General features: G+C 38.5%; 1 protein-coding gene across 2 annotated transcripts in view; it reads right to left on the reverse strand.

Annotated features, from left to right (window-relative positions):
- sorcs2.S (sortilin-related VPS10 domain containing receptor 2 S homeolog) overlaps positions 1-16,815 on the reverse strand; it is a 594,893-nt gene that overhangs the window by 61,887 nt on the left and 516,191 nt on the right. For both annotated transcript variants that reach the window (XM_041579391.1, XM_041579390.1), the window contains exon 9: positions 7,141-7,320. In XM_041579391.1, coding sequence (XP_041435325.1) covers positions 7,141-7,320 — 180 coding nt within the window. The remainder of the gene's footprint in view (positions 1-7,140; positions 7,321-16,815) is intronic.

Consider the following 16,815-nt stretch of genomic DNA (forward strand, 5'->3'; position numbering starts at 1 on the left):
TGACAATGTCCCTGCGGATTGGATTTTGCTAGTGATGGTGACTTTGCCCTTTAGTAAATCTGTCCTATTGAGGAGTTCCATGACTTTATAAAAGAACAAGGCTACGTGATTTTATATCAGTTGAGAAGAGCTAAGGGGACTTCTAATATCCTCATATTTTACAGTAGGAGGCCAAATGCGTTTACAGTAGGAGGCCAAATGCCGAGTGCTTTTATACATGTCATGGAACTCCAAGGTGGCTTCTAATATCCTCATATTTTTAAACAGGAGGTTATTTTGGTTTTAGGGTAGCACAGTAGGGCCTCCAGCTTTGCCGGGGCCTTTGATAGAATATAAGACAATACCTGCACCCCAATAACTCCATTCCTTGTGCACTAGCAAGAAAATGTATGGAATCCCTTAACCTGAAACACGTTATCCAGAAATTCAGAAAACATTTTATCCAGACCATCTCCCATAGACTCAATGATTTCCTTTCTCTCTGTAATAATAAAGCAGTAACTTGTACTTGATCCCAACTAAGATATAATTAATCCTTATTGGAAACAAAACCAGATTATTTGGTTTATTTAAAGGGCATGTAAAGGCAAAAAAAATAAAATCCCATTTTTACTTTCTTTAATAAAAAGAAATCTATCTCCAATATACTTTAATTAAAAAATGTGTACCGTTTTTATAAGAAACCTGACTGTATGCAGTGAAATTCTCCCTTCATTTACTGCTGTGGATAGGAATTGTCAGACGGTCCCTAACTGCTGAGCAGGGAAACAATCATACTTATGAACAGCAGGGGGAGCCCCAGCCTTACTTCCCAGCCATGCAGAACTCAAGCAGCTTTGTTTATGTGATCCCTAAACAGCCCAGACAACACTGAGCATGTGCACAGTCTTAGTCTTGCAAAGATGTATAACAAAGTTACAAGATGGTGACCCCCTGTAGCCAACTTTGAAAGCATAAATTATTTGTTTGATTAGGCTTGTGGTGCAGTAAGTTCATGTTTATATTTAGTATACAAAATACAGCATTTCTAGCCTTATTCTATTTTAGACTTTACACGCCCTTTAAGGTATCAAGATCCAAATGATGGAAAGATCCATTAATTGTAAAACCCTAGGTCCCAAAGCATTCTGGGTAATAGATCTGAATAAGGGATTGTACTGTAATTTGGATCTTCACACCTTAAGTCTACTTTTTTTGCCTCCAATGAGGATTAAAAGGGGTTTTTGACATTTGAGTTAAAGTTTAGTATGGTTTTAATTTTTTTATTAGTTGTGTTTTTTTATTTTTTTCACCCACCCCTTTAGTTAGTTAGTTGGGACCAAGTACAAGATACTGCTTCATTATTACAGAGAAAAAATAAATTGAAAAAAAAAAAAAAATACGCTCATCACTATTTGGGACAAAAAAAATCAGCAAAAAATATTTATCGGCAGTAACTTGTCAATAGATTTAGGAATCTGAAAGGACCAATAATTGCTCTTTAACAATTTCTCCAACAATGAATGTTTTTCATCTTGTGGTTATTCTGGGGAGAGCAAGGAGACAAACAGACAATGTACAAAGTCAGCCTATCTACTAGTGTACTTTTGCATGTGGTTTTAAATGATATCTGTGTGTTTCAGAGAGAACTTTGGGCAGCTGGAATTTTATAGACGTGCCAGGTATAATTATACTGAGCAGCATGCGCCTTTTTTATGAGATGGAATGTGATTTCCACTTAAATCAGAAGCAGTGGGATCACATACTTTCTCTTGGTTTGAATCCACGCTCTTTGCTCAGAATTTATTTTTGAGAAGCAGTTGGTATTGATTGTTTTCTATTTCTTTAATGGGCTTCCAGTTGTTACACCTGAAAATGATATCAGGGCTTTTTTTTAATTTGTTCTTTTTATTATTATTATTATTATTATTATTATTATTATTATTATTATTATTATATTATGTTCGTTTATTTGTTCCAAGGACATAAGTCATTACAAACAAGTTTTTTTTAAATCAAAAATATATAAAAGAAAAACTTTTGAATGGTGCTTTTTTTATTTTAATAACTTAAAAACAGCAAGAAGGAATATATCATAGGTGAGTTTTAATAAAGGCTTGTAAAGTTAAGCCTTTCCAGTCATCATTAATGATTCCCTACAACACATGGGAAAGAGCTATTGTCTGTGGAACCAGGGCCTCCATCAAAAATCAACATTTTCTGGACAATCTTGCCTCATACACCCCACACCCTGGGCCCCACTTACCCACACACCACAATAAAAGGCCACACAGATGTACTGTAAGTGCTAAAACAGTAAAAACATTGGGTAAAAACTATAGGTAAGGGGCCCACCTACAAGTTAAAAAAACATTGGTGGTCAGGGACCACTCATTGGTGGTCAAGGTCCCTCTGTACAGGTTAAATAGAAACCCATTGGTGGCCGTGCCCCCTCCAAAATCCTTGGTTGCCAGGATCCCACCAACGAGTTAAAAAACATTGGTCGTCATGCACTCCCTCATAAAAGTTAAACAGATAAAAACATTGGTGGCCACTGGCCATGGGTTAAAAAATAGACCGTGGTGTTCAGATGGTCTTGTGCCTCCTTAGTGTTGGCAACTTCTATGTTCTCTTTAGCAGCATCGGCTCCCTTTGGTGGCTTTGGCTCCCATCTACAGCTCCCTTTGGTGGCTTCAGTTTGGCTCTCTTTGGCGACTTTGCTTCACCTCCCTTTGACAGCTTTGCTTCTGCTCCCTTCTGTTTCTTCCCAGACCCCCCCCCTTAAAACTTGAAATCCACTTGAAATCCCCTTGCCCCCCTGATGGTGGCCCTGCATGGAACCTTCATTTAAAACTGACAAGTTCATTGAGTAAAGTGTATGAACAGAACATAGAACTACCGGTACTATTTTGTGACAAAATTCTCCAGCAGTGAAAAAGTTTGCGAATTTGTGCTACAATTGAAAATTGTAAAGGTGGCTCGGCGCATAAAAAAACCCCTTTTTTTTGTCAAATACGATCGGGACAGGGGTCTGGCCCGGCGGGGGCCCATTAAGGGTCGGGGCCCACAGGGTTTTTTCCCGGTATCCCACCGGGCCAGTCCGGCACAGATCAATACAGTATTTATTCTGTTGTTTTGGGAGCTACTATATTATACATGATTTTTCCACTGCATTTATTATGGCATGGAATTGGCCATGGGATACTCTGAAGGAATCTAAGTCTTTAATGAGCCCTTTCCTACAAAAAATATAGCAATCCATGTATGGCCAAGAATATTAATAATGATACCATTAAAGAGATACTGACACCAGAAATTAAACCATTTTTACATCTATCATAGTATTGGCTTTGTTTGCTACTTATAATTTTGCCATAAAGTATTTGCTCAAAGCTTTTACATTACCTCTGCCTCCCCCTGCTTGTCTATGAGGGGGCTGCCATATTTGAGCAGCAGGAGTCCGTGAGCATTAGAAACGTTAACTGACAGGCTGAGATGAGATAGTCAGGTTGGCAAAATAATCAGGTTTAGAAACTTCAACTAACAATTACTTACAAAAACAAACTTCTCAGCAAAAAACGATCAACATGACCTATAGGTAACTTTTAATGTACATTCATATTTTAAAAAATAGTTTAGCGTCAATGTCATTTTAAGGGCAATATTTAAAACCATTAAATTTTGAAATTTGATTTCTAAAAATGTCTGATTTATCATATACTGTAGAAGTAGATAGTAGTGTAAACTCTAGACGTGTGTCAGTATATCCAGATTATGCTTTATTAGCAGAACGTAGAACTATATTAGCCTTTCACCTTTGTTGCCCAGAGAAGGAATGCACTTAATTGATTGTTCCAAGGTATTCTATTCATTTATGTGTCTAGACCAATCGGAGAAGAATGCATTAAAAACATATTCCAACATGAAACTAGTCGACACCCTTTAAGCAAATATCATTTCAGGATAAAATAGCAAAGGTAAATTACATTTGTGCCAGCATACCTTAGCACATTGCCACTAAGCAGGGTTAATCTATTCTTTGGGATTCTTTCTGGGAAGCAACTGATCCTAAAACTGAAATGTGCAGTTGTACCTAGAGGAAATTTTTTGCTATCGCTTATATGCAAAATATCCCACTTAAATACTGTATGTAATGTATGAAAGGCTGCACATCTCTGTCCTATATGAGATCTGACCAAAAGGGGCTCAGAGTGCAGTGACACTAATAATTGGAGGTGTCACTCAGTGCGGACTTTGAGATAAAGTGTTGGAAGTCTGGTGCATTTTTTAAAAACTGTGCATCTATTAGGGTGAGTTTGCAAGAAGGATTTATGGCACATTATTATCAAGTAAATTTAGTTTTTATTTTTTACCCAGTAGAGTGCAGTGAAAAAATGAGAAAGGTTTAAGTAAGGAAAGGACACGCAGTTCTACTAGAGGGTGGGGATTGCCATTAGTAGCTAAAACAACCCTCAGTTATGCCCAAGTGAGAGCGAAAAGTCCAACAAAACCAACAAACAGTTATGGAGTGGGCAGATTGTGTGAGAAGTTGAGAGACAATGGTATAGAGATACCAAGCCATATCCGAAAGATCCAGGTACATAAAAGCCATGCCGGCCTCGCTCCTGATCCTGCCTCTGTTCTGATGTAAATCAGGGTGACTCACAAAAAATATAAATTGATATATCCAGTAGTAGAGAAAAAATTAGATCTGTATCCCAATAAACAATGTACTGGAACTAAAGAGACAGGCCTAGGTGAGTCATGAAAGGCCAGGAGGGCCCCTTAAGCATGGTCTGTGGTTTAGGTGATGGGGTGACCCCATGGTGATGGAATACCTATTGGATGCTGCCATTTTAATGACTTCACTCACATCTATTTCAGTCTTTCTTTTATATGTCAAAATATTGACATACATTTTTGACAATTAATGGGATGTAAAAATAATAAAAAAAACTTTCAGAAAAAAATCTTTGTATTTGCGGCAGTGATTTATTTAGAAACACAGCGGAGATTTGGAGCTTGTGGAGACATTTCAGCCCAAAAGGGTTGAATAAGAGGGCAGGGTACCCAGTGCTTCATAGTTTCTCCAACATGTTGAGGGGCGGCCAGGAAAAAGCTTGTGAAGCCTGCCAGGTGTGTTGTTCCAGAACATTAAGATGTTTTAAATGTGTTTTTGTCTGTAACCATTTTTCTGGAGCATGTCCAATCTACGGTAGACATTAGGGTGCCATTTCCCTCAATGTCTTTGAATCAGTCGCCAATTTACAATTTTGGCAAACCAATGGCCTATTTTTTTAACAGGTCACGTCATTGCCTCTCTAATTATTTTTATTCTAATAAAATGAATATGCATTTACACATTAATATTTGCAATGAACCAGTGCAAATGCAAAATACAAAAATGAAGTCATAGTGCCCCTTTTGATAGACAAACCTCCCTGAAGTCAGAAGTCAACGAGAACATTTAGAAGGGTTACAAACTATCAAACTCCGGAAAACCTTAATATACATAATATGTTCATCATTAATAAAAAAAATATGTTGAGGTCCCAATGCTCTGGCACTTTAATTATAAATGTATTGTTAAGAAATGCATTACTAGAAACCCTAGCCTTTTTTCTAACGGAAAAAGCCTGTTAATAACACTCTGTCAGAGGATAACTGATGCAGTGTCTGACCATTTTTCTTGCTGGCTATATGGAAATCAAGAGTATGTATTAGTATTTGGCCTGGGCCATTAATTTTACTACATGCACTTTTCAAAACCACAATCACACGCTGTAAGGTCAATATGCATTTCAGTTCCAAGTGCCTATTCATGCACAGTTGCACATTATAGCCCTTTTTATAGTAAAGTTATTTTATGTAGTTGTTGGGTAGTTACGTAGTCTGAGTAAATTATTTTTTTTATAAAAAGCTAAACTAATATTTCTGCATTATATTATTACTGTGAAGAAAAAGGATTTTAAACACAGCGTGTTTTGTTGCATAAATAACTCAAGGATTTAATAAAAAGTGGAACAGTTAGATGCATGTGTTGTAGGTCAAAGTCTTTGGGGGAAACTGGAAAATAGTCTGAGAATGGGGAAAGATCTACTGGGGGTGATAAATGTTGGGTTTATTAAGAGAGATAATAAAGCTGGCCATAGACGCAAAGGTCTGATCGTATGAATCGAGGATTCGTAACGATTTTCGTGTGGAGAGTCCTGACATTTTTCGTCCGGGGAAGATCGGTCGTTTGGTCGATCGGACAGGTTTTAAAATTTCTGTCGGCTGCCGATAATATCTCTGCGTGTATTGCTGATCGTACGATTTTCAGTGGGAGACTGTCACTAGCTTTTGTTGGCCATAGATATCGTACGATTGCTGTCAGGGGCAGAACATTGCTGATCTGTTCTTTAACTAATCTGACTGGTAAGACTTTATTCTGAATGGTTAGTGGCGGGTCGGGAGATGAGAAAGTCCGATCGCACGATGATTCGTACGATCGGATCTTTGCATCTATGGCCAGCTTAAGAGAGAAGAAAAAGGAAAGACTGGAATAAAGAAAAACTAAATTTCTTTAAAAAAGTGAAGGAAATGGATAGAGAAATAAGGCAAAGAAGGTTGGGAGTCATAGAATGTAAAAGAGAAAGAAATCTTAAAAAAATACTTATTGGACAAATAAAGAAACCATCTTGAAAGAATTGTACCAGGATAGGGTAAAAAACAAAAGATTGTGAAGAAACCTAAAAGTGAAATGGGAAGATAATAGAGGAAAGATGAAGGTGGCGTAACCAGATTAGAAAGATCTAAGACAGAGATGAGGCACGAAGAGAAGAAGGTGAGGGAGAACACAATAGAGATGTCACAGACTTCTTCTACATTTATAAGGTGGATACAAAGCAGAGCAAACGGAAAAACACAGGAAAACCTGAGAAGCTTGAAATATAGGGATCTGAATATGGAAGTAGGCAACAGTTGGTCTGCAGTGGAGGACATAGTCATTAGATGACTTTGAAGTCCTAGTAACCTTTTCTATGGTACTGTGAACCAGTTTGCAATGTAGTCAGCTTCCCAATGCAATTTTTTTGCCTACCCAGCTATTTCTGCTGATTATTTATTATTTCAGAGCCCTTACCAAACCATCTACAACACTCTGTCTGTGTTTTTTCATACCTCAAGTATATCGATGACCACACTCTCTTCTGGTTGCTTGGTGCTCCTCACATTTTCCAGAACAAGTGAATAATAAACTCCCTGCGGATCAGACTGGTACAGGTTGTAGGTGTCCGTCTGATACCATTCTTGAACAGCAATAAACACCTGGTTTTCATCTGTGCTGATTATCTGTAAGTCCTGTGTTAAAATAAAAAATAGTAACTATATTAATGAGCTGAAATAACAACACAAGGTTGGTATCAATAACTGATCCTCAACTGTTTGCTTTGCACTTGCATTGGGTGCATTTCCATGGAAGAAATCTCAAAGATATAAGGATACATATACCATTAACAATTTGTGCATAATTGTCCTTAGTGCCTATATTGACAAATGTAGGGAGCTGGGCCTACTAATTCAATGATGATACTATACCATTATTGGGTCTGCTTGACTGCCCACAATCCAAGTGATGCCAAAGCACTTCTTCGTATTCCCATTAGACAAATACAAATTTAAGCTATGGTGGCCCATATTTATATATATGTAAGTGTCAGGTCCCAGCAGGTCAGGCTCAGGTTGAACCGACGTCTCCTCTGGCCAATGTCCCCACGCCGGCGCCTGTTACTAGTGCGGGCGCATGTTCACATGCGTGCGCGCGACCAGACGCAGGCGCGCGTTCTGACGCAAGCGCGCATTCACATGCGCGCGCGTCCAGACGCAGGCGCACGTTCTGACATGCGTCCTGGGGTTAAAAGGTCACTCAGGCCTAGGCTCAATGCGAGGTGATCGTCTCTACTGACACTGAGCGTATTTACTACTGATGATTATTCTGATTACGACTACGGCTTGTTCCTGATTATTCTTCTGATTATCCCTGGATTCCTGTGTTTGTTATTCCTGATCTCGACCTTGGCTTCCCTGACTACTCTGCTGGATTTCCCTCAATTGGCACCTGCTTCCTGATCGTTCTCTGTGTATGACCCGGCCTGTTCCTGACTTCGTCTCTTCAACTGCAGATAAGTGCTGAGTCCTTATTACGAACTGTTATTCTGTGGGCTCACTTAGCACTCCTGCTATTCCTTATCTGGGACCGTCCTGTACCAACTTTCAGGGCGCAACTCAGTGGGAAGCGTGGGGGAGGCTCATACCTTCAGACTCGCCTTGATACTTGACAGTAAGCAAGCACAAAGTTTTTGCTACTGTCCCTTTAAGGTGGCTTATCCTAGACATACCATGGCTTTAGCATTTAAAGTACTAAAAGTTTATATTTCATTCAGTCATGCCTAATGAAGTATAAATCAAAAAAATGAGTGAATGGTTTTCATATCTAATTAAATATAAAGATGAAGGTTTTACATCTGAAATGTATGTACTACCACTGCTAAATTTCCCCTTGATTAATCAGACAATTATTTAAATGCTTGGATTAAGGGAGAACTTGCAGTGCATAGCTGCATTGGTTAAAGGTTGCTTAATTCAGCGTCCTCTGGAAAGCAATTAGGTCAGCTTGCAGAGCAATTTTCATGAAGTATGAATGCTTAATCAGGAACCTTTTTAACCATTATTAACTAATAAAAATCCTCTAAAGCATTATTAAAAGGGCTGGTAACTAATCAGATCAAGATCTACTGAGCATTAAAAAATGAGTAATGATTTGTAAGTGGATAGATAGCTCTCGTATTTCATTCACTGCGCGTCCTACATCCTTTCTAATTTGGTATTACTGTACAATTGTTCTTCCACAAGGAAAATGTTTCCACTTCTTCTTGGAGAGCTCTTCAAGGAGCACATGGAGGACATCTAGATGTTGTGGTTGTTGGAAGGGCCAACAGATTGTTTAGACATCCTCTTAATTGATAACAAGGTTATAGATATAGCTATAGGTTTAAAACACCCAGGATACCAAGTGTTCTCCTCCAAGTTTTACTCTAATTGACATCCAAAACAATCCAAGTCAAGCAAAAGGACATGTTCCTCAGCTCTCGTCATAAATTGCTTTCAGGTTGAGCTTCCCCTTCCTGGTTAAGGAAGTAGATAAACAAATAAATAAAGACTATATTGTTTAATAGACGTGCCTTTCATTCCTTGAAAATGCAAGGATTATTGTGAGTGGACAGCCTTTTCTGTATCACGCTTATTTGCATATAAAGGGTAGTGTTGCAAGTTTGACTTGTCCCTGGTAATCTGCACTACCAGTGTATAACCAACAAGAGTGCAGATAATCTTGCTCTTAACACTTAGGGGTTATTTACTAAACTCAGAATGCAAAAATCACAAAAAATCTTGATTTTTTTTATATAAAATCAGACTTTTAAAAAATCACAAATTTTTCAGAATTTATTAAACCCCGAGGATGGAAAAGTTCTTATCTGAAAATCCTTCATCTCAGACCTGTCGAGGTTGCATATAACGGGAGAAGTCCCAATAATTTTTTGATGTGCGCTGGGTTTTCGGGCAATACCAAAATTTTTCAGAGTTTTCAGGTGAAAATTACGAAAAAATCATGAAAATCGGATGAAAAAGTCTGAAAAATTTGTGAAAATCAGATTTTTTCCCGAAAAGCAAATTTTCGGGAACATTTAATAATAAATAAGTGTAAAAAACCCGAGCGGATTTGATCGGAGTTTGTAGCAGAAAATATTGAGATCAATTCGGACTTTGATAAATAACCCCTTAAGGGAAAAATTAGCACAAAGTTTGCAGCATGTTGACCTTTATGGCCAGACATGTCTGTAAGACACAACTCTGTCCTTTCAGTGGCTGATGTAGACTAGCGTGAGTTTTAAATAAGGCATTTTTAAAAAATAAAATGGATTATTTTATGATAACTGCATGTATATTTATGGAAATCGGTCATGTTCAGGAGTATACAGTAGTATACCCTTTCAGTCGAATAATACAGAAACCTCCAAGAATACTTAGGTGAATTGCTCACAGTCAGTTTAGAACTTGGACTGAACAATGGGAACCAGAAACTATTTTTTTTTTTTGTAGCTGTGGCTCAAATTAACCTTTTGCTTTCAAATGGTAAACGTTAAAAATGACTGTTGGGCTGGTAGCTGGTGGGGCTGGTGAGTTGCTTATAAATGCATTTGCTCTGCTAATTGTAACCTCTTGGGGTCTCTGTAAGTTAAAATACAGTTCTCAAAAGGTCTTAAAGGTCCCAGGGTGACCTGAAATGTCCACCTACTAAATTAGCACTTTTTTGCTCTGCTTTTCCCTAACATACAATATTTACACTCCTGCTTTCTGTCAATAATACCCGTAATGTATTTGTAAAGAGTTATATCCCTCGCAAGCGCCTCTTTTCCCATCTTAGCAAATGTATTTTAATGGTTTGTTAGTTTTTGCTTCTGTGTATTTATTTTATGAGTTTTTGTCGTTTTGCAATATAGGCAGCCTTTCTATGGAGGGATCCTAAACACCAAAAAAGGTACTTTTTACTAAATAGAACACTCTGCCACTCCAGCTAAATCACATAAGCTTTTCCCCAACCATTGTGCACTATGCTGGAGAGGATGTGACCATATTACTACCCTGCCTCATCTATTTTGTTCATGCCCTATATTATTCAGCCACTATGGAACAAGATAGCAGCCTTCCAAAGTAAGCCACATAAACCTATACAATCATTGCCAAGCTCTCAAACAAAACACAACATTTCTTGGGGGTATAGCCCACTTGCCAGCTGCAATCTCAAGACAGGGACCCGGGCCTTCTATCACTTTAGTTTGCTCAAGACACTTTGCTACACCAGCCTTAATAAATATTACAGAAAGAGATTGCCAGCGTTCGGTCTAACTCATGCTGTGGCATTGACCAGCTGCCGTAGACACCATTGTCCCAGCGCTCGGTCTAACCCACATTCTGGAGTTGACCAGCTGCCGTAAACGATAAAAAGTCAATATTTGATTTTAAATGCACTACAAAGTAAAAATGCTAATAGTGTAGGAAGGAAATGATTCCTATGTTTGTTGGCTGGGGCTTAAAAGCTTCCAACTTTCCAACTAGAGCTCCTGAGCTAAGGGTAAGTGCACATTGATCTTACTACTGAGTCATATTGGTTGCTGGGGGACTTGCTTTTAAATGCACTACTAACGTATAATGCTCACAAACAGTGTAGGACTCACGTACAATGAGGGGCCTTGACGTGGCACGTGAGCTGACATATTTTGGCCAAAGTGTGGTACTAAAACACTAACAAACCAATCGCTGGCAAATTTTCTCTTTCTCTTAATAAACGCACATAAACGTACATGCAACTCCACCTGTAAGATAATATGACTCTATTATGGCTGCACTATAATTTTTAGGGATGCACCGAATCCAGGATTCGGCCTTTTTCAGCAGGATTCGGATTCTGCCTGGCTGAACCAGGGAGGAAATCGTGTGACTTTTTGTCACAAAACAAGGAAGTAAAAAAATGTTTGTTTGTGAAGGATTTGGCGGTTTGGCCGAATCCAAAATAGTGGATTTGGTGCATCCCTAATAATTTTTTTTAAAATGTATTTATTTCCAGTCATACAAACATTGTATCTGTATATAATGTTCAAAAGTCTTTACCCGTTGAGGTAACCCAAATAAAATACATGTAATTAAACAAAAACAAAGAAAAAAAGGGTAGTAACATATATTACATCTATATGTACATGCAACTCCACCTGTACGCCAATATGACTCTTTTATGGCTGCACAATAATTTTTTTTAAATGTATTAATTTCCAGTAATACAAACATTGTATCTGTATATTATGTTCAAAATTCGTGTATAATGGGTAGAACATTACCAATTGAGTTAACCAGAATAAATAAAATACATGAAATTAAACAAAAGCAAAGAAAAAATGTTTCCGTAAAAATTCATTAAAATAGCTTCCGGGAACTGTGATTTATTTATAAGATCTCACATTATGCCAAAATCTTACTGTAATGCCATCTGTTGATTTTGCATTGCTGTTTTAAGAAAACTGAAGTTACAAAAAAAAAAAGATTTTGAAAGTGTCTACAATTTCTGATTTATGTTCCAGATTTATATTTGATGTTTTGCCTTCATGTGGTCAGAAAAAAGTATAATATGCTCGAGATTTACGTTTGACTCTTGGCCCTAATGTGGTAAGATAAAAATATAAAACATACAACAAATACAGTAACTTCAGCATATGTGAATGCTTTGCAAAACTCTGATAAATCTGAGATATAAGTTGTTTTGCAGAAGGTGAAATTTTATAATTTCCTTGTCAAGTACCTGCAATTTTCTTTTCTAAGATTCTTAATTAGGGAATGTCAGCATAAAATGCAGCTACGCAATTAATATCACTGTATTAAAGGATACATGTACTGTTAACATCAATACATTTTGTTACAGCATCGCCCTCTGCTGGTCATTTTCCAACCAGTCTGACCACCAAGAGTCAAGGGGGTTGTAAGGAGAAGAAAGAGGCTGCTCTGATATTCTTTCTTTCCTAACCAGAAAAAACATTAAACCAGTCCATTCTCATGACAACATCCTTGACTACTTGATGGTCAGACTGGTCAGAAAATGACCAGCAGGTGGTGCTGTTAACAGTACCTGTAACCTTTAATAACATAGAATTAGAAATAAATAATGAATGAATGTAGATTGCAAAAATGCTTAGAATAGCACCCACATCAATTTTACATTCACTTATTTATAAGGTTTACTTATCCTTTAAGGAATTACTTCTTTGTGGATTTAAAAGTAATAGGGGGAACTAGTGGTGTCCAATAATGATGGCTGCGGCATAAAGAGGGTCACACAAAGGCAAAGGTTGTCCCAGGAAATGTTGTGCCATCTTCTACAACCTTCTTGGGTAAGAAAAGGCTTGTTTTTGTAAGAAGAGTGGCTTTAGCCTATGGGTTGATGGGGCATCATCCATGACTGTTAATAAAGAGCAGAGACAATTGTCCAGAACAAAACTCCAGAATAATGGAAGAATTATGAAAGAGGCAAATTAGGAAGAATTTTGGAAACTGTAAAACTGTTGTATTCCACTATTTTCACAACAGTTGGAAAATATATAGACACCCCGGATTCTGACTTGAATTCATGATGCACATCTATGTATTGTACAGGCTGGTTAACAGAATAATTAATTCCAAATTTAGTTGGGGCAGCATAAGATACAATTAGTCTGTTTTCTTGACCCAGTTTCTCTGTACCTTGTGCCAGACATGGAGTGCACATCCCAGCTCCCACCTGCCCACTTGCTGTGTATACATTTGCTTAATCAAAAACTCGCACGAGTGAAAAGCGGTCATTAGAGTGTTGGCAAGCATTCAGAAATATGAATTAAAATGCAAAAGAGTCTTCTCTTAATGAAATGTGGTGTAATTTAGTTAATTTACCCATCAGATTTACAGTCATAGCAAATGTCAGTTTAGCATCTACTTGGTGAGGGTTATTCTCCTGCCTGCTAACAAGCATCTGTTTGCAACAATAACTTGCAGCTTAGAATCATGGCTTTTATACATGGTACAAACGCTACAGACTGCTGCTTTAGATGATTATTGGAACACAATGAGTGCATGGATTTATAAAGGCTGCTGTTAAATTATACACATATCAAGCGACCACCCCATCAAACTGAGTTGACCCAACATGTCAATGCATCTCTCACCCTAGTAGTCCAGTTCCCAACCAAAATTTGATAAAAATGTAACATTACACATATTGTGAACATGACTTTAAAGGTACAGTACGGATTCATAAAAAACTATGATACATAAAAAAGGATTGGTCAGTTATACAAGCTACACAATTATAAACAGGCATTTTTATTGCCTGGAAGACAAATTTCACTGCAGTAGGAAGGTTAAGTGTTTGGATCCCATTGATGAAAGGATGAGGCAAACAGCCAATATAACTGCTACAAGGAACAGCGTATAACTGACAGAATGGCTGGCCCCGGCTCATGCACCCAGGTTTGAGTGGGATGTAGATTAGCAGAACATGTTATTACATTGTTTTTTTGGTAATTTATGTTTTATTGGATTTTAACACGTAAAAGATAGAGGTGTACAACATTGTATGGGATAAAATAAGAACTTTCAAAGTAGATAAAGAAAGGAACAGCAAGTCTACAGGCCCAAATTAGTGGCGATGGCCACAAAGGCCTGGGCCTAAGACGGCAAAACTTTAGGGGCGGTATGCCCCTAAAGAGTGCTGGGTGCGCCGGTTCTTGAGAGTGCACTCACGTGTGCCGGGGAAGTTTAGAGTCTAAAACGACGGCACTGGAGTTCCGGTGTCTAAAACGCCGGAGTTCAATAAGCGGTACCCCGAGGCCAGCGTCGGAAGCTTCGCAAGTGCACCCGCTCCCTTGGCCGAAAGGACAATGTGGGCAAGGGAGCGGGTGTGCTCACGAAGTGGCCGATGCTGGCCTCAGGGTGCCGCTTACTGAACTCTGGTCCTGCAAGTTTATAATAACAGTGGCATAAATATAGAACTTTTTAAAATATCTAGTGGGCTACATTTCTTTATGGTTCTCAATAGTAAGAAAGAAAAAGAGAAATAAATATTAGAAACATAAGAAAAAGCAAATATTGGGGCTGCCAGGAGGGATATTTCCAATATCAATATGAATGATAGGTTGGGTGTAGGTAAGTTCTAGGTACAGGCAGGAAGGGATACATCAGGAGATCAGGAAGTATAACCCCTGACTTCCCCAATTCCCTATATAACTAAGTGACATGATACCTTATGTCATTCAATTGTTGACCTGTCCACATATACAACGCATAATCCCAATTCCAGATCAGTTAGGATTAGCCTGGAGTCATGCAGATTCTGATTGGACATGTTGACAATTTATTTGTCAAATGGCTGAATTGTGACTGGATGTAATAATCAGGTGAATGTATTATTGTGTCACCCAACTCCATTGACTTAGCCAAACTGACCAGTCCTTTGCCCATTTCTCCATTGGGTTAAACATTACATTGACCAAAGTGTGTCTTGCTTTACACTTCACTGGGGCCCCCTACAGCAATTTCTAGATCAGGGGTCCCCAACCTAATTTACCCGTGAGCCACATTCAAATGTAAAAAAAGTCGGGGAGCAACACAAGCATGAAAAAAGTACCCAGAAATGTGAAATATGGGCTGAAATTGGCTATTTGTTACCTCCAATGAGAACTGACAGCCTATAGGAAGGTCTTTTTGGCAGTACGACTGGATTTTATGCAACAGAACTTGCCTCCAAGCCTGGAATTCAAAAGAAGCACCTGCTTTGAGGCCATTTGGAGGAACATCCAAGGGGTTGATGAGAAGCATGTTGTTTGCAAGCCACTGGTTACGGATCACTGCTCTAGACCTACATCCTCTGTGTCCAGGACATTTGTACTCATTTACATACAGTGATCAAATGTGCCTCAGGATAATACCCATGCCATCCAATTAAAGATTTACTTTTACCATTCTGTCTGTTGTAGACTGCACAGGTTTCCTGTGTTATTTAATGATGGGGCCACCCTGAGAACACCCATATGGAACTTTCAATCTCTGCCTCTACCTGAGGGAAACCCTTCCAACAGTTTGATTTCTTCCCTTCCTTTTTCTCCACTGGCCCACCCATACAGTAGGGATGCCATTCAGTGCAGTGCTTGCTGCTTTATACTCAAAAAGTCCTTCCATACAATCTGTAGCACGATGGTCAAAGGAGGTGACGTATAACAGTGATGTTTACAGAGCATTATCTATTTGAATTAAAATGTTCCTGTTCATTCTGATTATGTAATTACTGTAGTTGTTGGGTGAACAATACAAAAGTTACATCAAAAATTCTCTTCTATTTTCCTGCCCATAAACACTATGGGGCAAATTCACTAAAGGACGAAGCGCCTAACGCTAGCGTTAATTCGCTAGCGTAGCGGACACTGGCGTAAATTTGCTAGTGTTACTTCGCACCCTTACACCTGGCGAATTTGCGCAACGGACGTAACTACGCAAATTCACTGACAAGCGCATTTTTCTGAACGCTACCTTTTACGCCAGACTTCCTTCGTCACCTCAGACCAGGCGAAGTGCAATAGAGTAGATAGGGATTGCTTCAAAAAAAGTTACAAATTTTTCTAAGTCCCAAAAAACTTTTCTTTTTTTATGGGTGATAGGCTGAATAAGATCGAAAAATTTGTAGGGGCTCCCCTCCTTCCCCCCTAAATTTCCTAACTCATGGCAACTTAACTATACAGTGGGCACATGTGTAGGGCAAAATAAAAATTTTATTTGCTGTTTTGAAGGTTTCCCAGGCTTGTGTAGTGCTGCTACATATACCCCCATTGTAACTTCAATTTGGCACCGTATGCAAATTAAGCATTGCTAGCTTAACTTCGCTTTGCTTGGCGAATTAACGCTAGTGCAACTTCGCAACCTTATGCTTCCCCTGAGCGGATTTTAGTGAATTTGCGTAGCGCTGGCGAAAATACGCCTGGTGAAGTGCGGCGAAGTGGACGCTGGCGCAACTACGAATCTCTGGCATACAAATGAAAGTTTAACAATAAGGCAATAAGAATTAGACAAAGTGGCGTGCCTTTTTATGAAGTGATATTCTCGGTTTATAAAAGAAAATACCTGGCAGAAGAATGAAAAAAAAAATTGAAATTTGCCAGAAACCTCACTTTATGCAGGAATCCATTTGAAATTTTATATCAGAAGTTCCCAAACAGTGAGCCCCTT

The sequence above is a fragment of the Xenopus laevis genome, chromosome 1S (assembly GCF_017654675.1).
Source record: "Xenopus laevis strain J_2021 chromosome 1S, Xenopus_laevis_v10.1, whole genome shotgun sequence".
In the NCBI taxonomy this organism is placed as follows: Eukaryota; Metazoa; Chordata; class Amphibia; order Anura; family Pipidae; genus Xenopus; species Xenopus laevis.